Source organism: Leptosomus discolor, chromosome 15, assembly GCF_034619465.1.
Source record: "Leptosomus discolor isolate bLepDis1 chromosome 15, bLepDis1.hap2, whole genome shotgun sequence".
NCBI lineage: Eukaryota > Metazoa > Chordata > Aves > Leptosomiformes > Leptosomidae > Leptosomus > Leptosomus discolor.
The window spans coordinates 13482605-13507304 of NC_141405.1; the positions used below are offsets into that span (position 1 = coordinate 13482605).

A 24700-nucleotide genomic window follows, 5' to 3' on the forward strand; every position below is an offset into this window, starting at 1 on the left:
AAATTTTGCTATACAGCACTAGTTACCTGTTTACAAAGGAGCAGAAGTACCTTTGGGGTTTTGAGTTTATACTGTGTTAGTTTAGAAATAGAGGCCAAGTTACAGTCTTGTTATTCAGTTGTCACCCATCCCCAGAAGTTCTCAAAATTCTTTGAATACAGAACTTAAAAGCTATTGATGGAAAGCAGATGTTGCTATACCCTCGATGAAAATGCATAATGCTCTCAGGAGTTTTCTTTTTCTACTTAAAAAGAAAAAAACCAAACAGACGGATGGATAATGTGATAAAAACATAGTCCTTTCTGGTTGTAGGAGCTTGCTCCCAAAACCACTGATGGGTTATTTAGAAAGACGAACAGAAAGCTAGTGGTTTTGATTTAGATTCAATTTTTATCTAAATTACTTGTGCATGATTTCTGAGTAGCACTTTTAACTCTTGCAACAAGGGGAATAAAAAGTGAGAAAAGGTTTTGCAAACAGGGATGATGAAAAGAGAGATTTTTTTGATCACAAGCGGCACCAGATCCTTCCTCCAAATGCTGAGGATGGGCTTGATGCTCTTCTGTTCCCACTAGGTGGGCAGAGCCTGGCAGGGTTCCAACCGCCCGTCCTCCAGCTGAGAAAAGGAACAACAAAAGATAACGTAGGCTTCCCTGTGGAGATTTTAGGTCGAAAATTAAGGTCTTTGTGATTCCTAGAGAGCAAGGGGCTTAAGTTTTAAAAAACTGAACAAGGTCTAAATTCCAAAAACTCTCGACATCTCTCTGTTGTTTTTGTAACCCTGGGCCGTTGTCTCAGCGGTGGCTTATGTGTCGTTCATGGCGCGTAATTTGTGTGGAACGGAGAATGGAAGTGATGCGTTTTCCTTACTTTGAACCTTCATCAGAACGGATTTGAAACCACATCAGCTTTGAGCTCCTTTAGGATGCTCATGGAAAAACCTAAAATCCTGTGGTGGGTGCTCAGCTCTCTAACAGCCAGGTTCTGGGGGACAGCCAGGTGCTGCTGAGAAACCTGCCCTCGCCCAAGGTTGAGCTCATTGCTGAAAGCCGAGTAAGAGCTTCCCTAATGCTGAGTGGTACAGGAAGGTAAGAGATGCGCCACGTGAACTGGAATGCCTTTCAGAAAATGAAGACTTGAAAGGTTAAGGGTTACAGGTGACTCTTAAATATATACATAACATCTCCCTCTTACACGACATCCCCATCTATAGCTTGTTTCTTTTCTATTATTAGCAGACTAACTGGTGACTATTTAGTAAACAGTCTCCTTTCTACCCAATTTCTTCCTTTTTCATCTACATAAGGTTCTAATATTTTGGTTTGCCTGTATTGTAGTCATACGCTCTGGTGTTTGTCACGGACCAAACAACTTCAAGGAAAACAATTTCTGCCATCCAAATGGCTGTAGGGATATTTTGAGGGAAAACAACTGCATCCTGCTGCCACAGCTTAGTTAACATTTCACTTTCCCTTGAGGATTTCCTGTTGGCTGGGGCCCAATGTTAATTATGTTTTTATTTCTATAAAACAAAGCTCTGCCAATGTGTCCATGTTTATTACTCACTGTGATCTTTTTGTTTCTTGCAATTCTAACAGTGTTTAAAAACTTCAGTATTAAAACCTCACTTTCTTGCCAAAGAACCGTTTAACGAAGCTCATTCTGCTGCAGAACAACATTCATGCAGATCTGGGTGTTTTTTAAGGCATGGAGCTTTTCCTCAGGAAAGCCTAAATGTATATTATTTTCATACAGAAAATAATAGGTTCTCTCTGAGCAGAATTTTTGAAAAGGTTAGGCAGGTTCAGATTTTGAGACCAGTGTGTTTTCCTTCCAAACAGCTGTGTAAAGGAACATGAAAGTAGCTTCTCTCTTTCATTCAACTCACTGTAACGCTGTTTGTGAGCTGCCTTTATTACAAAGGGGGTGGGGGTGGGGGTGTATATGTGGTATACATATATATATGTGAGCGTGTATATATATGTACATACACACTTTATTGCAAGGGGGGTGTGTGTATATATATGAACGATAGTACTGGAAAGCATCATGCTACCAGAGGCAAGCTGTTGGGACTGCAGACTCTTTGAACTAATACTCCACCTGTGTCTATACCAGCATACTGGGTTGTTTTAAAAACTGAGGAAAAACCTTGTTCAAAAGTCCCTTGGAGAATACAAAGAAAATGTCGTCTTTCACCTGCAGAATTTTGCATCATTCATTCAAAAATCTAACTTAAGTTCACCTTTTTAAGTTTCTAAAATAAGAGTCTCATGGATTCATTAAAAGGCAGCACAGAGGTAGTAACCTTAAGACAGCAGGTGCTTAACACAGAGGGGAAAACAGGTTCGTAATTAAGAAATACTGTGGAATTTAGACGCAGGTTAATTTTTGCAGTGCGCAAGTTACTTCTCCAGCAGCCTTCAGGTTTTATTTACTCATTTCCTGCACTTAATTTGATCTGTTAAGATAGTTTTTAAAACTTCTAGTTGAATTGTTTGTTTGCTTTTATGTACTTGCAAGTATTCTCTTTCAGTAAAGGCCAGCTCCCTCGTTATTTGTAATCCCGTATTATTTACTGCTCAGCGCATTTAAAGCACTTAACTCAAAATAACTTGGACGTTACACATCTGTGGTCTTTAATCAGTGTTGTTGAATTTGTAGTAAAGAGCAACGGAAGGACCAGTTCTTTTGAGTTTTTGCTCTACAACCTAGCACACTTTGTCTTTTCAATATATGAACTGTGTTTTAAGGTTAATTTTATAAATCGGCTTACTTAGAGGTTCCAGTATAGGCTGTGTGAACTCAAGGAAATATTAGTATTCTGCACTCTCTTTAATTTGTATTTGTATTCTAGTTGGTGCTGTAGAGATGTTTTGTTTTCCCTTTCATTTGCCTGCAGTTAATCTTTTCAGATGCCAATATGATTAAATACACACAGTTGTCTGACAAGGTTGTCTCCTAAGTAGTGAGGCAGAAATTCAGATAAAGCATTCCTTAAATAAAGTTGGCTTAAAGAGGCAAGCGGAAAGCTCGAGCAAGAATTTTGGGTGCAATACCAAGGAAGTTCTCATGTTAAGTAGAGGTTCATGTGTATACCTACGTGTGTGTGTCTGCAAGTTTGTCTTCTGTACACACTTTAAATAATCAGAAATTTAAGATACGTTGATAGAGCTTAGAACACAGTATTTTTGATCAAATGGAAATCGATTTAATGAAACAGTGGAATTTTGGGTTGAGGAGTGTGTTTTAAAACACAATGAATCTTGCTGATAGTGAAGGAGCTTTATTAAGCTGCATGTTCCTGAACATGTCGGCTTGGTTTGGATGTGTGTTATGTCGTATGCACTTTTATCGGTATCTGAGGGAACTGCAGTTGCTTTAAGAAATAGAGCCTAAAATAAGTATGTAACACAGTAACACTGGGACGGTGGGTAGAGATGAGCCCATCTATTTGAAAGGAATTTTTTTCTCTGCTAGCCAGTGTTTGACTTATTATTGGTGATGTACATTGCCTGCAGTTTCTAGTAAGAGAAATTCTGTTGAAATCATGAAGTTCTGCAAATCCTTGTTGCTCCATGAAATTGCTTAGTTTAGTGTGTTTCAAGGTACTCATGAATAAAGTTCTTTAGTGGCAACTTCCTTGTCATTGTCTACCTGCTTTTGGTGTCAGATTGTGTAAAAAAATGTTGTTTCTACTCTTTGAAACCTTTCCAGAGTATTTTTACAGATAGCACTGGGAAGCAAAAAAAGAAATAGTGCTGCAGCAAAGTAGGCATCTAGTCCTTAAATTATAAAAAATTGGCTGAAAACAGAAATTAAGCTCTTTTTTGATCAGTAGCAAAACCAAGTTTCTTTCTTACCAGATCTGGGTCCATGTTGTGAGCTGCCAGAAGTTACAGATTCAGCAGGGCAAGAGTTGGTCAAAATAAAATACCTGGACTTGATAATACTCACCTCCAATGAAAAGAGAATGAGTTCCTGAATTAGCAGCCTAGTTAACAGTGGAAGGCTTAAGCAGACTGAATTCTGCAGTGCTTGTTGAGATCTCGGTTGTCACGTAATTGAATGCTTTTTGTGATAATTGTAGGAAAATAGATTAATATCAGGTATATATAAAAAATTGTGTGTTCTTGCCTGTTACCTGTCTGTCTATTTGATATATTTTAAAAAAGCACCTTGAACTCCATCTATGATCCAAATCTGTCACTTCAGAAACAAACTTTTTAAAAAGACCTTTAAAAAGAGGTAATGGTCACTTTAAATTAAATTTACGCTTTTGCTGTGTTGGTCAGTGTTGCTCTTTAGGACTCGGAAGCTATATGGCTGTTCCTGGCACGTTCAACCTCAGTGCTAAAATCAGTGTCATATGGATTTAAGAGCATTAGATTCAAGCCAAGCCAGACTAAGACTGTTTCTTTATAGTAGCTTACGTCTTTCGGTGAGTTAAAATAATACTCTGTAGGAAAACAATTACTTCTATCTGCCGTTCCTCATGATTTGACTGACGATTCTAACTGCAGTCTTGTCTAATTCCCCTTAAAAATCATATTTATTATAATTAGAGGCTCAGTGATGAAGGGATACGTAGGGAACACAGTCAAGTCAACCACGAGCTGTAATAAAAGCTTTAAGGAGTGCGTACAACATGCAGAATCTACGTTGAAGGTGGTAACAAATATCATTTTACTTGTAGGGCATGAGAAAAGAGATTTGATAGTTTGTAAATAGTTGAATTAAATAGCTTACAATCTTTCAGTGAAGCAAGACCCAACTCGGATTTGGGTCCTGGTCTCCTGAATGCCCACACGGCTGCTGTGCTCCCCAAGCCTGTTTGGCTGCCCTGAGAAGTCACAATGTAAGCAACTGCTCCCCTGGGACGAGATCTGGTGCTCACGTGGCTGCCTGACTGCTCCTGGCTGTGTTAAAAAATACTCTTCTGTCTTGACAACTTGGCATTCGTATTCAATTAAGAAAAAGGCTTTTGAGACCAAATCAAAGGGATTTTTTTTTTAATATGCTTAATTAGAATCAGTGTCCACTTACTGGTTCATGCTCTTTCCAGACAAACACTTCAGTAACATGTCCATCTTTGAAATTATTGCCAAAAGAAACTTTTCCTCTGATCACTGTTCTTCTCTCCTTCCCCTTGCTTCAGCAGGCTGGGGAGAAATGCCTACTGTCCACACAAAGACCGAAGCTTCTTGGGGAGAGCCGTCATCCCCTTCTGCTGCAGTTGATAATGGCACTTCAGCATGGGGGAAACCCCCCAGCAGTGGTACAGGGTGGGGAGATAATCCTGCCGAGTCCGCAGGGACATACGGAAGAACAAATGCTCCAGCTGCTGCCCCAGCACTGTGCAAACCAGGTACGTGCGTGGATGTCACCGTCGTAAGAGGTTGGGGAAAAAAGGCAAAGTGTGTTTGTTTCTGCCAGTATTTTTAAACAGCGCTTCTGGTTTTCTGTGCATTTAAATCAGAGACTGTCTTAATAATTTCATCCTCAAAATATTGATGTTCCAGACACCAAATTCATATAAAAATAGGAGTATAATGCATTGTTCCAGTGAATTTAAAGGTATTCCTTAGAGTACCTTTGTGTGCTTTGAAAGCAGTGTAGTAGAGATACCGGAAACTGTGACACTGCTGAAGAACGTGAATAGTACTTACCCCATGGTGCCTAAAAGAAACCTGTATTGGGATGAGAAGCAACTGAGCTCAGTCAAGGTAGGATCGATTCTGGTAGGAGACACAACACATGAGAATGACTAGTCATAACCTCGCTATTCGGATAACCGAGGGAGTGGATATCTTCTTCAGCTATTAAAACTGTTCACAGGTTCAGGAACACCCTGAGCTACTACTGCTTCGCGAGTCCTAACTAGTGTTATTTCATAGAAATGCTCCATCTCTAAATGCCCTGAAGGCTACAGTGCTTGGTTTAAACTTCTGTCCTGGCTGTGTGTGGAAGTTTAAGTTTCACTCCTGCAAAATACTATACTGAGAGATAGTTAGAAGGCCCAGAAAACCTAAGAGGAGTGAGAGGTCTTAACATGAGTAATCCCAGCTTTAAACAGAATAAAATGGAATGAGGTGACACAACCTCGTCACTGAATTTAAAGTATTCCTTGCAGCCTGTGTGCCTCCTTTCAGATTCCCTTCATCTGAGATGGGAATGAGTTTCTGACCGTTAATGACCTCAAAATTTGGTTTTGTTCGTTGGAAGAATGTGGCAGCTAAAATGGTGAGATTCATTGAAAGCAAAATAGCACTTAACAAGTGTGTGGTCATACTTCTGGTTCCGTGTTCCTAGGAGACTGGAATGACCATGACCACAGATCTTATTTGTTCAGGAAAAGGCAAGACTTGCTGTTGCTGGACTTTTTCTTCTATAAAATATTTAGAGAACTTTTCTTTTTTGCTAGCTTCAGAGAAGACATCCTTATCGTTTTATACTAATTAAGCTACTTGATGAACCTCTCTCTCTTGAAAGTCCTCAAATGTTAGTGTGCTGAATATGGCATAAAAGGATATTTCTGTAAAATTTGCAGGAAATTGAATAAGATTTTTCTTCTCCTCCTTTGCTTTCCCTCCAGCTTCAAAATCTATGCAAGAAGGCTGGGGCAGTGGTGGGGATGAAGTGAATCTCAGTACTAGTCAGTGGGAAGATGAAGAAGGAGATATGTGGAATAATACTGCTTCACAAGAGAGCAGCTCCTCCTGTAATTCCTGGGGGAACGCCCCGAAGAAAGGACTTCAAAAGGTAAGACAAAAACAGAGATACTCTCTAGAAAAGAGTGGAATTAGGATAACATTTCTAGAATAAGCTGTCACAAATTTTCTGTTGCGTTATACCTGTACTCTTAAATTAGACCTCTAACACCTGAACACAAACACTGCTTGCCACTACAGTGGTTCAAGTACAGCCTACCTTGTTTCCAGGGGAAAACAGGAAATCTTTGATTTTAAGCGTGTCAGATGCTTCGGGAGTTGTGTTGCTGTTGCTTTTGTTTTCTCGTAAGTTTTATAAGCTGCCATGTATTCTAAAGAAATGATAGTGTGTTAACAGAAACAAAAAAGGTGTTAAGGGGGCTTTCAGACACCTTTCATGGTGGTAGAAAAGCAAACAGTAGTTTGTGATGAAGTGATTCAGCAAAAAAATAACTGTTTCCTATTTGTGAGGAACAAACGGGTAGTTGTAAGGTGTGTACTGGTACGAGAACAAAGCAAACTCGTGTTAATGCCGCACTCGAGCAGAACGTAGACGGTTATGTTAGGAAGTTTTCTGTTGCGCAGTCTTGATTTCAGGACAAGGCCAGGCTGTAACTTAAAGGAATTGGGAATGCATTTAGGCAGTTTGTTTTGTTATTCCATTAGCCAACAGTTAGGCCAGTGATTTGATCAAGTATGGTTGTTTCTTGTACTGTCCGCAGCCCAAAACAAATCCACGCTTGTCCCTTGGTACTTTCTGGAGAACTGAAAGGAAGAGACTTCTTAAGGATTTTGTGATAGAAAAGCTGCACAGAGATCTTTTAAAGGTGTTTATCTAGACGCTCTTGTTTGTTTTTAAGAAAATTCACTGAGTAACATTCTTAACTTCAAGGTTGCAAACTTGTTTTTGGGAATGTTTTTCAGGAAGTGTTGTACTATTTCAGAAACTTTTATTTCATTAATTTTTTCTGCCAAGGATTAAAATGAAAAACGTAAATTCAAAGGTGGCTTTAATTCAGTGGCCAGCAAATCAAATACTAAATAGTACACTGAACACCTTTCCAGCTGAGATAAAATTTATACACTTTGTGGGGGAAGAGAATCGTAGTTACGTTGTTCGGAGGGTTCTTCAATACTTTCTAAATTAATATACTAATATATCTTTCAGTAGCATGTATTATTAATAAGAAAAACTTACCATGTATTTTATGTACGTCTCGCTAGTATGAGTATGGGAACCAGACCATTAATGGAATCTCCCGTTTATTTACTAAGGGCATGAAGACATCTAGCAAGCAAGATGAGGCCTGGATCATGAACCGTCTGATTAAACAGCTCACAGACATGGGCTTCCCTGTGAGTAGTGTTCATAGCTAGCACAGCTGTGGCTTAGCTTTTGTAGCTCTGACTTTCAGTGTTTCAGACTGTAGCTACAAAAGGATCTTCAATCTCTTCTTCAGGCCAGGAAGCAGTTCTGTTACCTGCATTTAGACACGTACTCTAGTTGCGGAAATCTACCGTAAGCTAGTAGAGAGCTCTCTGGGATGACTCGATGATACGCTTTCTGTGATGACCTTTTGTAGATCTTTTGAAGTTCAGTTTTATAACAACAGGTGTTACTTTGAACTTTGGTAATAATTCCTCTCCTGTTCCTTATTAAACAAGTGAAATTAGAGTATAGCTCATTTTTTTAGAGAAAGGCATATCATAGTGTGATACTTAAGTTGTCCATAGGAAACAAGAAGACGTTTGAACAGGACAGTATGATTTGACCTTGTAGAACTGAAACTTACTTGACAAACTGAAAGTAACTGAATTGTTGCAAGAATTGCTGAAAGCAGAAAAAAAATGTGCATAGACATTATTTGTGCTGCTGAGTAAACATTAAATCCAGTATTTGAGAGACTTACCTGTTTTCTCAGTCTGCTTTGAAATCATATAAGCATGATTACTTTTTCTCTTAACATAATCTGTATTTTTGACAGAGAGAGCCAGCTGAAGAGGCCTTGAAGAGCAACAATATGAATCTCGATCAGGCCATGAGTAAGTGCCTTTGTAACGAATTTTTTTTTTTCTTTAAAGCAACGCAAGAACCATGCATGAGAGTTTGGTCTTACTCAGATCAATTGGATAATAATTACTTTGCTTTTGTAAGCAAGACCTACTTCTCTGAACTACTGTTGGGAAATTCACTGTCTTTGCATCACCTTTTTCGATATATTTCCCCTTTCTGTGAAGGTGCTCTGCTGGAAAAGAAGGTGGAAATGGACAAGCGTGGAATGGGAGTGACCGACTATAACGGAATGGTCACCAAACCCCTTGGCTGCCGCCCACCACCAATCTCCAAAGAGTCTTCCATGGACCGCCCCACCTTCCTTGACAAGGTAGGTTCAGAAATAGGAGTGTGATACACAGGTCTAAACTGTACGCAGTGTAGAAATGTTGATGATTTCCACTATCTGTTTAGAAAGCTGTAGAGAGGAATGTGATAGATAATTAGGTATTGCTTTATTCTTCTCTTTCTAATCTTGTGGGGAATTTAATCTTTGCGGAAACGACCAATGATTTGATTCCCACATAGAAATTAGCAATGGTCATCCCCAATATTACACTTGAAAAGAAAACTTGCTAAGGAATCAGTAATGCAATGGAACTACAAATGGGGGAAAAAAAAAAAAGAAACAGAGTACAGAAAGGCTTTCACTCTGCAAGAGCCCACAGAGTCAGTGATCCTTGCCCAAATTAATGATCAGGCAGGACCAAGGCCAAAATCTTCAAGAATTATGCTCTTAATTCCTGGTTTGGTTTTGAGCTCCTTAAAGATTTTGGTGAAAGTTCAGAACTTAAATAGGACTGAGAAGCTGAGGTATTTTTGTTAAGTCAAAGAGCAGGCACACACAGTCATAAATAGCTTCTCCGATGAGCTTCCTTTTCTGTGATCACGTATGACAAATTTTCCAGCACCATCCAATGACCAAGGATAAGGCTCCAGAAGTTTGTGGTGTCCAAGATTCAAAGCGACTAAAGAAAAGGATGTAAGAAAAAGTGCAGCTAGATCTTCAGTAGGAGAGGGGACTTACAACCTGACAGAGAGGCCTACGAAGAGACTTACACCTACAAAATCACCTCAGAATCTCCCTGAAAATTATTGAGGGAAGAACAATCTCTGGTGACATTCTTTATTCCACAGGTTATTTGAAATGTTCAGGTAGATGGGTGGTGGTGGTTCTCAACACGGAAATCAGTGCTTTTTGCAAACTGTGCTGAAACCAATTCATTTTACATAAGCTGTTTACAGGATGTGAGACAGTAATGATATCTAGTCTTGATAACACAGACTGTATTAAAAACTCTACCGACCCTGAATAACGATTATCTTCCCAGTCCTCCACCCTGTGTTTTCTTACAGCTTTAGCTATAGTGTTATCCTTAAAGTTCTGGATTGTGTTGTGACAGGTTCCCAGGTGTTGCGCTAAGAGAATTAGCGTGGTGCTATGCTAGGGCATCTGATAAATACTGACCTTTTAATGACAACTGTTACTATTGCTGCTGTCATCACAGTCTAAACAGTTTGCTGAGTTTTAGTGCTGCTACGATGCAAACTGTAAACAAGTTAATTTGATTAAACACAAATGCATCTTACATAATTATGTGTTATTTATATTAATAAGGAAAAATTAGCATCTATATAAAATTTGCTTTAGAGGGTCCTTACATATCAGAAGTTTTTGTGATAGTTTGAATGCTGAGCTGCATAAACAAGTGTCGTGGCAGTTTACCTCAAAGGTTATATATTAGAAAACTGCTTTTCTGCTCTTGGGGAAATAATAACACTTGTTCTTTCTGGGCTCCCTACTAATACGGAATGATGCAGTGTCCGTTATGTTATTGTTCCCTAAACCAAACTAAAGATTGTGTATTTCCTACAGTGCAAGGCTGAGCCTGGCTCTTGTTCCTTCTTTTTCTCTTCCTGCCATGTAAAGTTCATTCTTAGCTACAGCAAATCTATTTGCTTACGGCAAACTTTAATGACTATGTTAATTGAAAGGTTCTCTCCTGATGAAGGTCACAAAATTCATGCACACATGCCAGTTAACCTTTTCTTTCCAAGGGTAACAATATCTTGAGTGGTAAAATTACTGCCAGAGAGAGAGGTGCATTATGTGCAGCATGATGCGTAATTATGGAAACATATGTTAAACACAACTATTGAGAAGAGAGTACTACAATCATTAATATTCATACAGCAAATAAAAATCTGTCAGGCTAGGCATAATCTGTCACAGTGACTTTACTATAACAAAGGAGATAATCTCAAACTGTATTTGTTAGCTATCAGTGTGTTGAGCAACTTGCAAAGTGAATTAAATATACTTGCTACTCTAAGAATAGATATTTTTTCCCAAGAAGCTCTTTCCAGTTTTACAGCTCATGCTACTAGAGCAACTCTTCCAAAACTTTTTTGCCCCTTGAGGTACTATTTCAGAGCATGATTCTGGGACTGTCTCTTCCTGCGCAGGTCATCCTTGGTCAGTGAACAAGCTCTCCCCACAGCTGCCCAAAGCACTCCAGCCAACGTTCCTTATTTTACTTATTGTTTTATCAAGTCATTATCCTTTTGCTTGGCTTGTCTGAGTCTTCAGCAAAGTTATGCGAAGTTCCTCCTCGTGAAGTTGTAAGTCGGGTTAGTGTGCTCAGTGTGCTCGTTGCTGCCACTTTCTCAGCTGATTCTCTCAGCTCACTGGAGTTGAGACTCGATTTTTCTCCTGCATTTTCTCTTGACAGGTAAAGCCAGCACTTTTTTTCTTTTTTAACCTTATGCATTTGAGGAAAGAGAATTTCCAGCCCTGACATAGGCTTCTGGACCCATTGAACTCCCTGTTCTCTCTGGGTTAGTAGTGGTCTGTGCAACTAAGCATCACGTTTGAGTGTTTGCTTTCACGTGTTCCTCAACACTTGCTGCAGATACTGTTCTGTGTCACACTGAGTCAATCTTTGGCACTTGGTGCTTTGTTAATTGTATTATTTTTCAGGGTGTTATTTTGCCCTGTAGCACCATAAAAGGAGGAGAAGGGAGAAAATCCAGTGGCTATGAGGAGGTAAAGATCCAGCCTAGCAGTACCCTGATACAGGATCTCAACCACATTATCTTATACTTGGTGGCAAGCACACTGTACTTAGTTATCATGTTTGCTTGATGTTCCCTGATGTCTTCTGGAGCTGTCAAATTTGTAGGAAAAGCATGTAAAATTTTCCTAGAAGCATCCTTAAAACAATTGGAAATAAGTCCAGAGTGCTTCCAAGGATCTTTTCTTAAAGTGGAGGGATTTGGCTTGGGTACCGCTGCCGAGTACTGGGACTCCAGTTCGGTGTGTGTTCTCACTGCAGCTATTGAGTGTTCTTCTGAGCTCAGAAGGAAAATGTGGTGGTTTGCTGATTTGCACCAACCACCCTGTAACTGAAAATCTTGAACCATACAGAGATGTCACTTAATTTTGCACTATAGTCAGATGCAACTGTTAAACTCTGGACCATTGTATGTGATCAAAAGTCAGGGCAGCTTTTTGAAGAGAAGCAACATCAGCCTGCTTTGGCATTAGCTCAAGCTTGCCTTCTGTGGAGCTTCCGTTAGTTCCATGGCAGACTTATTTTCCTTCTTGCTCTCCTCTTTTTTTTTTAATGCTTTTTCGCATACTGCCATCAGAGTCCTGTCTGTCTTTGCCCTGATGCTGCTTCCAAACTTTCTCCCAAATTCTTGAGCGTGTAGCAGACTGTGAAATTCTTGACTTACAAACTAAGTCTCCTTTTCACTACCGTCTTATTCACTGATCAGGATTTCCTCTCTACTATTGAGCAATCCAGGTCTACAAGCCTTGATGCTTGTTGACTGCAATCATGTTCTTCCAGAAATATTCTGACTAGACTTTTTCCTTGTTTCTAATTTGAACATAGTGTTTGTTGGGTTTTTTTCAACCTCATCCTTCATGTTCTGATCCCAGTTTTCTCTGGTGAGTGTGAGTGGGTTTTGTCTTTGAGATAACGAATGGGATATTTTGTCATTATGTAGAAACACTTTTGTAGGCCTTGCAATTAAATGGTGATCATTAGGATTTTAAGGTTGACTTTTAAATTACTCTTCTTTCCTCCATCTCTGCGTCTTATGATCCAGTGATCGTTTCTTTTTTGAACTTCCAAATTTTGAAACTTCTTTCATATTCCCGTGTTTTCAAAATTAAAAATACCAGTGGTGAGTACTTCTTTGAGTATTGAGTTTCCTGTAAGTTTATTTTGCCCATACCTAACTACTGTCAGATTTGAAGAGAACTAACTTTGAGGTGAGATTTTATTACTTTTAACTTCCTCTTTTGGAAGAAGTTGGTTTTCTGTTTTAAGAAGTTATTAATGTGTATTTTCTACTAACTACTTCTGTAACTGACTTTGTACAAAGACCTCTGGCAAATTCATCAGTCTCACATCTGTCTGTTGGGACGTTCTGATTCATGAAGTGGGGTTGTGGGCAGGTGACTGCCAAAGTGTCCAGGAATCCTCTGCTAAATTGTCCGTATCTCACAGGGCTAAAAAAATCTTTGATTAGTGCCACCTGCATTCTGTCATGTTTGGTACATGAGACTATTGTGAGAGACTTTCTGAAGTCCTAAACGTAATGTATTGTTGAGTGCCAGCATTGTGCTTTGTGTTGAATAACTGTAGAAGGAAATACCACCGTCGGTAGGATTTTACAGTTGTGTCGAGTCGCTTCAAAAAGGTTGGGTAGAAAAGATTACTCTTAGGAAACAGTTATTACATAAGGGGAGCCTGAAAAATAATGGATTGCGAACTGTGGTCGGCAGTAAAGGTATCACCTAGTCTAAGTTGAGGATGGCTGATGGGTACTTTATGTTGACAAACTAAAATACTTCATGTTAAATGAATTGATTTCAGTTCCACTTACAAAGCACAGATTTGTGCAGCACAGCTGGCCCCTTATGACAAGTACAAATTAAAAAAGAATTGAAGAAAGTGAATGTGAACAATGTGTTATAAACTTGCCACAAAAGACGTGTGCTGCGGTTCAGCCAAGGAACACGCTTGTGAAGGTGGCCTTGCAGCAAGAGTCCGCCTGTTCTGGAAATTAGATGCCTGAGTCTCCAGTGCGGCTTGTCCTCCACCGTCCCTGGCACTGCCTGTTGCCAAAATGAGAAAAAATAATGTCAGTGAGACAAGACTTGAGTGAATTTTGGGGGCAGAGAGGGATTGCATTGGTCTTTCATGGTCAGTAGGTCTATTCACATAGGAAAGAATGGCATCTGAAGGAGAGAGCACGCACGAAGCTTGAAATTATTTTCACTTTTAAAGGGGGAAGGGTAGAATTGTAAACATATGTCTGTGATCTAAGGAGAAATCCTTGAACCTGTTACTGTCATGCAAGCTGCAGTTGTTTGTGGAGTGTGACTGATGTCCAGTAGAATGTAAAATATCTTGAGCTGAAAGGCCTTGGGGATATCATTAGAAAATGTCAGTGTCCCCCTCAGGATAGTCAGATAGCATGTCAAGTGTCACTTTGCCTGATAGTAAAGAAACTTTTTCTTTGCATCAAAGGAGAGCTGTTGAAAATGCATTTTTCAGGATTAACTTAGGACGTAAAATTTACCGAGCGTGCTTGCTGCGTTAGGTCATTTGTTTGGGTATCTGGTTAGCAGACTGGGCTGCTTTTTTTACAAAGGAGATTTACCAGTATCTCTCAGTCTTCTGGGCATTGAATTTAGTGGTTGAAATAACGTAGCTTCTCACAAAGCCTTTCTTCGCAATGAATATGTTGCCTGAAAAACACCAGCCTAGCACATTGCAAATTAAAGATTTTTCACTCTGCCTGTTTTTTGGAGCTGTACTTTGTACACAGCGTTATTTGATCATGCTTGCCGCAGGCTGCCCAGACATCAAAGCACAGTTTGAGATAGAACTCGGTACCCCACTGTAATACTAGCTAGATATCTACCTGTTTGATTGGGGGTTATATGATTTATTTTATTTTCTGACTTGCTGTTTGCCCCCCATGGGGGCTGCCTTCTGTGCATCGTATCAGTGTTCAGCCGTGGTTCCTTACAGCCCAGTTATCAGAGGGGGCTCCTTATGTCTTGCTAAAATCTGCCTCCTCCTGGGGGATATTCAGGCAGTGTCTTAATGGCTTTCCTGGGAAGGCTAAGCAGACAACATTATCATTATTGTTTTTAAGTATTTTTGTGTTTGTTGGGTATGTTAGAGTGTAATGTTTCATAGTGGATAATAATAACTCAGTGCTGTGTGAATATTAAAAGAGGCTCATGTGTCTCACGAAAGGGATTAATACAAAAATGCTTTTTTTACGAGCAGAGCTATGGTGTGGAACCAAGGGGAGACTGATATCAAAAAAGCTGATCTGGCCTTTCCCAAGTTCAGGGTTAGCAAAAGTGGAGTGTTGTATGCCTGTGGTCCACTGCTGAGAGTTTTTAGCAAACTAGCAGAAGGCTTCCCTGAAATGTGCTGGGTCTCCTCCCTTTCCGCCTTTCAATCTGGTGGAGAAGAGAGGACAAAATCTCAGGGGGGAGGAGGAGATGGCTGCATGATAGCTCTGTGATCAGTTGCTAGAATCCCTCCTTTCCTTCTGGAGAGGTGGGTGAGAGTGATTGTGCATTTGTGGATTAAGTGTAAGAAAGTGAAGAAAAACAGTATCTTAATCCTGTTTCTCTCTTTCTTCTCCCTTCACTCCATACTTTCCATTCCCTGTTATTCATACTTTTTTTTTTAAATATTTTTATTCATCCATGCCCTTTTATATTTCCATGGGACGCTATTTTGTGTGCTGTCTGCTCCTGGGCACCGCGCACAGCTCACCCTTTCTTTCTCCAATCAGGATGGCGGCCTAGTGGAAGAGCCCACTACTTCACCATTTTTGCCTTCACCAAGCCTGAAGCTCCCCCTTTCAAACAGTGCACTCCCTAATCAGACCCTGGGCGGGATTGCCTCAGGGCTGGGCATGCAAAACTTGAATTCTTCTAGACAGGTAAGGCTGTTAGGGGAGATCCTAAGTTGAATTTCAGCTCTTTTGGACTCGCTGCTAGTGCCCATCACTTCTCCAGGGAAAACGGTGGTTTAAACTGAAAGTGCGTGCAACATCTTTGTTCGTGTGAAACGTCAGTGGAGAAACTACCTGCTGCGTAAACGTTTCACATTATAGGACATACAACAACAGCTTAGTTGTAATTAGCCAGTTAATTACATGCATACATTGAGAAGAGGCTGTAGTGTCAAGGATTTACACCACTGAACCCTGGTATAGCTCTGCCTTGATTGATGAAAGGTTTCTTTTTTTGAGGCGTTGTTAATTGTCACAGACTGTAAGGCAGAGACATTGCTCTAATTCATCTTTCCTGGCTGGCGTAATTATTCAGTGATGAGATGGGTGAGAAGTGATGGGGGCTTTTTTATTCCTGCTGCAAGTGTCAAGACAGCTCATAGCTTTGACAGGCGGTAAGAAAGAAACTGCACTTCTAGCCCCTCTGGTCAAACAGAGCATTGTGGCAGGAGGGATGTTTTGGCCCCTGGGTTGAATATGCTGAAAAGGAAAGAAAAGGAAAGGAGATGGAGGTGAAGATTGATAAACACCACAAGACACCACAAGAGAGGCCGTAAACTACTGTTGATTTTGAAAACGTTGTTTTTCCCATATAAATTGAAGTTCCAGCAAAGATAAGAAAACACAGTAAACACTCTATGTATCATTCTGTGGTGGCTTTTATTAGGTATATTCTTTTAAAGTTAGTTTTCTAAAGGCAATACTTGCCCAGCACTTACAGCCCATTAAGCATATCTTTCAGAAGCAGAGACTGCGCTAATAGCATGTGCATTATCAGTAGCTTTGTAAAATGCCTAAGTATAAGAACTGCCTGGCCAATTTAAGGGTTGGGGTGCTGTGAGTTTAATGACTCCATTCTCCTGTCCCTTGCTACACAAAACAAACATTTTTAGCAAGTACTTTTCATTGTTCATCTTATGACCCTCTAGGGTTATGCATCCTTATAAAAACGATCTTCAACTTCAGCTACCTTTTGTTCAGGCATCTGTACAATGTTTTGGAGGTTTGGGACGTTGGATACATGGCGATCTTCGCCATGCCTGATTCTAAACCTGATTGTCAGTACAGCCTGTGTGTAGTGGTTTCATTATCCATGCGTGTCATAATCACTGAGGATTGCGACTGCACAAATAGGTAACTTAGAGGTTATACATTGAGTGATGTCTTTAAATGCCAACATGTTTCTTGTTTTGTAGATACCGAGTGGCAATCTGGGTATGTTTGGCAATAGCGGAGCAGCACAAGCCAGGACCATGCAACAGCCGCAGCAACCGCCAGTGCAACCTCTTAATTCATCCCAGCCTAGTCTTCGTGCTCAAGTGCCTCAGTTTCTATCCCCTCAGGTTAGACCACACTGCCCCTCACGAGTTTTCCCTGGAACTCCTCCAGAGACAGTTTCCTCTCCCATTTGCATTCTGTCGTGCTCCTCGGGCTTTGCAGCTACTGTTGCCTGGCTGTGTCTGTGTTAATTTATTTACTAGCCAGTAAGCATGTTACGTGGGTCAGATGGTCTCGCGTGTATATTCTGTACATTATCTGTGTGGCCACGTTCTTTTTTTGCAAGAAAGCAGTGTTTCTGGAGAGCTGAGGAGTTTGTTCTCAGCTCTTTTTCTATAAATGGGCGGTTGAGCATGGTTATTGAGATCTGTATTACAGCCTCTTGTTAATTTTTTGATAGTTCATGGTACTACTTCTGGTAATAGTAGTATTTTCCAGCTGAAGTCTTGTGACTCTTATTAACAGCTTAAACAGTTGCCAGTGTTAAAAATAAATGTACAATGTTTAATACACTGCTCTTTCTTAGGTTCAAGCACAGCTTTTGCAGTTTGCAGCAAAAAACATTGGTCTCAGCCCTGCACAGTTAACCTCGCCAATTAATAATCCTCAGCATATGACGATGTTGAACCAGCTCTATCAGCTGCAGCTGGTAAGTTAAAAGATGTGGCAAATAAGCTCTAAATCAGAATTGAAAGCATGAAGATAAAATATGAGAATGGCTAAATAAATTTTTAAATGGACGTGACAGATCTTTAGAACAATCAGATGCTGATTTCTTTGGTAGTGTTTCTTTTTAAAGAAACAAAATCATGGTTTTTGCCTCAGGATTTATAAATAGTCATTTGTGGAATAATTATCCTTTACAGCTGATCAGTGGAACTAAAAAGTCAGTTCTGTTTGCACTGGTATGAGAAACACATAGTATTTTCTCAAACGGCAATAATCTGTGTATTACGTGCCAAGGTACGCAACTGATTGACCACCTCTGGGAGGTTTGTGTCACGACGTAATGAGAGAAATCTCATTAGTGCTGGTCACCCGAGTTACCTGGAGAACTTCCTTCAGTTGCCTCACTAATGATAAAGTGTAGGGCAAATTCCCTGTAATTAATGGAATGTCTATTAAACACGTTGCGACAAGAACTACTTGTTTTTGAAAAGCTGTGTACCTTTGCTGTATTTGCAAGCTTCACACGTATGGATGTTGTGTCTGTATGAAAATATTTAATTGTATTTTAAGAATATTTTGAAAAGAAATACTACTAGTAGTATGTCGGTATTTGCTAGGGTTAAACATAAGACTGAGGGTTACAAACCAGCTTAGTTGCTGATCTCAATGTGCTCATCAAACTCTTTGTTAGTAACAGTGTTTGATACTATTATTAATTTCTGGTTACGTTTCCTAGTTTTGAGGAGCACGACATTGATCTCATGCCATAGTAATAATTGTACAGTACCCAGGTACTTGAAAAATATCTGTACAGAACTCCTTCGGGTTTTTAATTCACGTGTTTCAGGGAAACAGCTTGGGGGCAAAAAAAATTACCGACAGATTAACAACATGAAAATTGTGGAATATTTCTGGAATAAAGCAGCCCAACTGATTAAATACAAAGTGTGTCAGAACTCAGACTGGCCAAACAAGAAATAACTATTGGTATTTGTCCTGTTTGTATAATACTATAAACTTCTACTTAAATCTCTGCTTTGTGTTTCAATGTTTTCAGGAAAAAAATAGGTTCCTGTCTTAATGACCACTTACTGCTCACAAACTTACTCATCAGGTTTTTTATTGATGTGTTTGGTTTAAAAAGAAACCCAGCAAACACTGGACTTAAAACAAATTTGTATTTTATTATAAAATTTATGATGAAATACATGTGTAACAAGATTCTTGCTTTTGCCTCATTGCCTGTTTTCAGAAAACTCCCATGCTTCTGTCTTTTCTGGTTTATAATGTACCAGAGCAGTTCAGGCAAGCTTGTTGGGCTTATTGTATATGTTGGAACCTCTGACCTCTTGTTTCTGTCTTGTAGGCGTACCAACGTTTACAAATCCAGCAGCAGATGTTACAGGCTCAGCGTAATGTTTCCGGACCCATGAGACAACAGGAGCAGCAAGTAGGTTTGCCTGCCAGTTCCATCTCTCCGTTAGAGTTCGGTTTCAATAGCTTAAAGAGATTGTACTACGTTATAGCAAAGCAGCTAAAGCGTCCTCGGAAACAATAATACTGTGCGTGGCTTCAGTATTGAAAAGGAAAGAGTGTAGGAGTCATAAGGCTATTTCACAGCGTTCAGCTGTTGGAGGAAAGCTCTTCGACCCTTAATGCAGTCACTTTTTATTTGTAAAGAGATCGATTGTGTTATTTCACTGTAGAGAAAGGCACAAGAAATCTAGTATCTTTTTGTTCAATTGAGTATTTATCGATTCTTTTTCTTGCCAGGTTGCACGTACAATCAATAACATGCAGCAGCAGATCCAGCAGCACCAGCGCCAGCTGGCCCAGGCCCTGCTTATGAAGCAGCAGCCTCCCCCTCCACATCTATCTTTGCACCCCTCTGCAGGCAAATCAGCCATGGATAGCTTTTCACCCCATCCCCAGGCTCCCGGCCTACCTGACCTGCAGACCAAAGAGCAACAGTCTTCACCGAACACCTTTGCTCCTTACCCTCTTGGTAAGTGTCCTTCACTAAAGAAGGTCTGTATGAAAAAGACAGGGGGAGTATATTCTGTTATTTCAGCATCTAAATAGTTTGCTCCACAGTATAACAAATACAGAAACACAAAAGATATCTTTATTAAATAACGTGGAAATGCCAGAACAAAATCATGGCACTACGTGCCTGTCTGGTAGGTGTTCAGGTGGGCTGTATCTGTTCACCTGTGCTCTGCCTGTTAACTGTCTGCACATGGTGCTATTTATGAACCAAATACAAATTGACAGCGGCATGTTGTAAAATACACAAACGTCATATTGATAAGCAGGAATATCACCTGGAAGTCACACAAAGTCGTCTTTCTACCCTAAGCAACGCTGGTAAGGCATCAATTTTGGTCAATCTATTTCAAGAAAGGTACGGGTCAGTTTAAAGGAATGCAGCGAGTGTGTTGTGCAGGTGATTAGATGTTTCAAAAACATGATTGCTAAGGAAAAAATGAAATCCTCTGCTCACTTTAGTCTAAAGAGAAGACTTAAGTGACATGCAGGAGTCTTCAAAAATGTAAAAGACAGCTTCAAAGAAGTTTTCTTGCATGTGGCTAATGCAAGAGGTAGTGAGCTTCTGTTGCATAAAAGGAGATCTAGTTAAACATTAGGGACCGCTTATTTGCTTTAGGCAGGTAGAGTACTGGAATAAATAATCTGGGAAGTTCACCGGTCATTCTGTGGTAGGTTAGATACAGATCTGTCAAATATGATTGATGTCAAAATAATCAATTCAGTCTTAAGACAGGGTGAACAAAACAACCTTTCAGACCTGTTTTCTGTGATTTGATGTATGCCACAGACTACATTTATGACATAAAGGAATTAATTTAATCTCTTTGTGACTCTCTTTATGCTGTGTACAATAGCATTGCCAAGCTTTATCTACCGTGCAGCAGTTAAGAAGGTAATTCTGACTGCAATGGTGAGCTGTTATAGCAGAGAGCATCAGAAGGCAAAAGAATTTATGAATTAAAGGCCTAAGAGGTTCTTACCATATCTCAGCTTCCTGTGATCTGCTAACATTCAGGATTATTTATGAAAGAGGACCCAGATTCGTGTCACAGAAGCATGTAAAAATTATTCCTTAAATGTAGTCTGAGTGGTTTTGTTCTGTGTATGCAAAAGGTATGCCCAAATAACACAGTACCTGCTCTGATGAATAGCAGCTGTTTGTATGACCTTTAAATTAGTCGCTTTGTTTGGGATTTTTACAATGTTATTAACAAAATAAAATGGCAGACATCATGGGGGTGTGCTGGTGAGATGTGGCTTTTCAGTGGAATGCTGCAAATTCTTCACTGGTTTAAACATAGCATACCATTGCATTCTTCCAGAATGCCTTTTCTGAGACAAGTGAAGATACTGCCAGTAGAAATACTGACAACTTTAAAATATTAACATCTTTTTTCTTTTTTCCTTTTAGCAAAGTTTTAACATTTTCTGAATTCATGGGAGTTGTATTGGTGTTCTCATAAAAGCAAAAGTTCTTGACAGCAGGCTGGAAATGTGTGTAGTAAATTACTACACCTACGTACAGATGTCTGAAAGTCATAGAATCGTAGGGTGGTTTGGGTTGGACGGGACCTTGAAGATCACCCAGTTCCCACCCCCTGCCGTGGGCAGGGACACCTCCCACCAGACCAGGTTGCTCCCAGCCCCATCCAGCCCGGCCTTGAGCACTGCCAGGGAGGGGGCAGCCACAGCTGCTCTGGGCAGCCTGTTTAATAATTTCTTTAGCTGTATTTTTAAACACACCTTTTGATCCTGCAGGGTGTTAGGGGTATCTAATGGCCTATTTCCCCTTAGCTGGACTGAACCCGAACATGAATGTAAATAACATGGACATTACTGGTGGTTTGTCAGTGAAGGACACTTCTCAGTCCCAGTCTCGCCTTCCTCAGTGGACACACCCCAACTCAATGGATAATCTGTCTAGTGCTGCTTCTTCGCTTGACCAGAACTCCAGCAAGCACGGTATGTCGCATTTAGTCTCTGTCAGTCTGGCTTTTTGAGACTTGAGTCATATTGTAATTGTAATTTTTTTTTCTCGTGTTACTGTTTTCGGTAAGTGCTCATAAATGGTTGGTGCCGAGCGCCCTTTGAGACTGTGGTATTTTTAAGATGATGTCTGCAGTCACATTCAGCAATGCATTGAAGTGCTTGCAGCTATCACATCCTACATGCAATGTAGGAATGCGGGGTTTTTTCATTTACTGAATTTTGTTGCTCAGAACATGGAGTTCAAGTAAAATAAGCCATTAGTGTTGGCAAAACAAGCCCCACAAGTTTCCCCTTACTCCAGATCTGCATACCTTCAATCCAAAGGAACTTTACGTTGGCTTTCTCCGTCAATTTTTCCAGTATCATCAACCGCTCACAGCCCGTCCCGTACAAAGTCCTGATGGATTACCTAATTATCCACCCTGGGAGTTAGGAGCACAAACTTCATATTTTTCCAGAAGTGATTGCTAATCTGTTTGAACACCTTTATCCCTAACGCCTCCAGTATCCTGAGTCGTTTAATTCCTTTATTTCCTGTACCAAGTTTCGTCTGGTAGAACATGGTGCTCTGTTAACTGTATTGTATCCTGGATTTTATTATGAGCAGCATGAACTGTTTCTTCTACAATAGTTGTTTATTCTCCAAGTAGCTGTACTGCTTATGCCGAATTGTTGTTAAGTTTGTGGGAACGTGAGGATGGCCATTTCAAATCTTCCATCCCGTCAGCAAGGAATACCTAGAGAAGGATGAGAAGAGGGCTTGCCTACAGTGGTACTCCTTATTATGCTGTCTCAGGAAGTTCCTTTTACCATCAGTGTAATTATTTGAATTACTTAATCTCTTTTTGGCAGTAATGTAACATGAATGTCCTTAACTTGAGTGTCGAGACTGTACCAGCGGTGTATCTCACAGCTGCAATTCCTAGTAAGCCTTCAGAGGCTGTTAAGCCTTGCTTACTGTGTTTGTATTTTCATTTTCTTTTTTATCCTTGTAGTACAGAAAGGAAAAAGGTAAATAATAACAAAATATAGGGACTGATGAAATTCCATACCCCAAATTAGTCCCACTCCTAAAGAAAGCCTTTCAATTTCGTTCATTACAGGTGCTATACCTGGAGGTTTAAGTATTGGTCCTCCGGGCAAGTCCTCCATTGATGACTCTTATGGCCGGTATGATCTGATTCAAAACAGTGACTCGCCCGCCAGTCCACCCGTAGCTGTTCCTCACAGCTGGTCACGTGCCAAAACCGATAGTGATAAAATTTCCAATGGCTCCAGCATAAACTGGCCACCAGGTAACGAAACACAAAGCATTTGTGTTAAACTGTTGTCCTTAAAACCTGTTGTTGTTTTATTTATTAAATCCTCATGCCTTCTGATACGCAGGAACTTGAGAACTGTGACTTTACGTGCTCTTCTTTTTATTATCTTTGAAACAGAGTTTCATCCGGGAGTGCCATGGAAAGGACTGCAGAATATTGATCCTGAAAATGACCCCGATGTCACTCCTGGAAGTGTTCCAACTGGGCCTACCATAAACACCACGATACAGGATGTTAATCGCTATCTTCTCAAGAGTGGAGGTAAACACACGAATTACTTTCACATCTGTGTTTATTTTTTTTTTCTTTCCGAGGAAATTGACTTCAGATATTGTGGATGTAGTATGTTTTTGCAGGTAATCCTAATCTAATAATGCTTCTGCTCTGAACTTACACTGAAAATCCAGAAATACTTTATGGGACTAAGAAGTTTCTGGTTTTCCATGGGAATGTAAATATTTTTATGTTGGAAAAGGCTGTGAGATGCAATATAAACTTTTGGGATTGCTGGAAGTTTTTGTAACCTGTAATACTTTGTTTTGAACAAGGATTTGCTCTCCATACTGACCAACCTCTTACATACACTTTGTGAAATACTCAGAAGACACGATACAAAACTTCCACAGTTGCTGCTGGGCTTCTGTCCCACTAATTAATTGTAGCTTTGTTAGAATATCAATCAGCAAAATAAAGTAGAGCTAGCTTATCCCCAAAACCATCAAATAAAATAAAAAAATAGGGAATTGACTAGTAAACTAGTATTTCCCAGTGCCATTTCCATTCCTTTTTTCTTGGCAGTGCTTACTGCAGAATGAAAAGGGTATTCTCTAAAACAATAAAACGATAAACCATTGGGACTGTGCTGCTTGTTAACTAGATGTACTGGAAGTGGATCAAGGGAAAGGTGACTTCATTTAATTGTGACCGGCGTGCCAAAATAGGCAAGTTCTCTGCACTCTATTAGGGCACTCTTAATATGCACAGGAATAGTATAATCAGGTTGTCAAGGATTAAAAATGTGGATTGTGTTCTAGTAGTTCAATCTGTGGTATCTGCGTAGGTTGCAAATCAGAACTATCCTTGAAAAGGGTTTCCAGCTCTGGGCTTGTGAACTTGGACGAAAAGATGTGAACCATGAGGGAAAGGAGGCAGGGGTTTTCATCGCCTTGAATGATTTCAGTTGTCTTTTCTTTTCAGAAAGAAATCTTTATTTAAGCTGAAACACAAGCTGTTTGTGTGCCTGAGTAATGTTGAATTAACTTTTCATGACCCAAATGTACTTCAAGGGGCAGGCAACCTGGATGGTTTGAAGTTATTAAAAAAAAGAGTATAAAGACATAAGTCAGTCGCAGTTCAGATATGGCGCACGCAAGAAATAGTGCCTCTAGGCCAAAAGCCTAGCCCTGCAGAGCTGTACCTGCAGCTTTGGTGATACCTGCTACAGGTCTCCCTTCTTTATAGAAGTTAAGGATACATGAGCTCTGTGGTGTATAATCTGTCTGTGGAACAAAGAAATAATTACACTGCTTAGATTGGGTCAGTATGGATGATCTGTGCAGAAGTAAACATGC

At 40.0% G+C, this 24700-nt stretch overlaps 1 protein-coding gene across 9 annotated transcripts in view; it reads left to right on the forward strand.

Annotated features, from left to right (window-relative positions):
- The window catches only part of TNRC6C (trinucleotide repeat containing adaptor 6C), a 40315-nt gene that overhangs the window by 5044 nt on the left and 10571 nt on the right, over positions 1 to 24700 (forward strand). For 2 of the 9 annotated variants that reach the window (XM_086473881.1, XM_086473878.1), the window contains exons 2-15: positions 3522 to 3527; positions 5159 to 5368; positions 6596 to 6762; positions 7986 to 8066; positions 8696 to 8753; positions 8949 to 9094; positions 15577 to 15750; positions 17019 to 17165; positions 17627 to 17749; positions 19136 to 19219; positions 19543 to 19774; positions 21613 to 21780; positions 22911 to 23102; positions 23247 to 23390. In XM_086473881.1, coding sequence (XP_086330007.1) covers positions 3522 to 3527; positions 5159 to 5368; positions 6596 to 6762; positions 7986 to 8066; positions 8696 to 8753; positions 8949 to 9094; positions 15577 to 15750; positions 17019 to 17165; positions 17627 to 17749; positions 19136 to 19219; positions 19543 to 19774; positions 21613 to 21780; positions 22911 to 23102; positions 23247 to 23390 — 1932 coding nt within the window. Of the gene's footprint in view, positions 1 to 3521; positions 3528 to 5158; positions 5369 to 6595; positions 6763 to 7432; positions 7538 to 7985; positions 8067 to 8695; positions 8766 to 8948; positions 9095 to 15576; positions 15751 to 17018; positions 17166 to 17626; positions 17750 to 19135; positions 19220 to 19542; positions 19775 to 21612; positions 21781 to 22910; positions 23103 to 23246; positions 23391 to 24700 lie in introns of all 9 variants that reach the window. The other 7 variants (XM_009961898.2, XM_086473882.1, XM_086473877.1 and 4 more) reach the window with 6 other exon arrangements.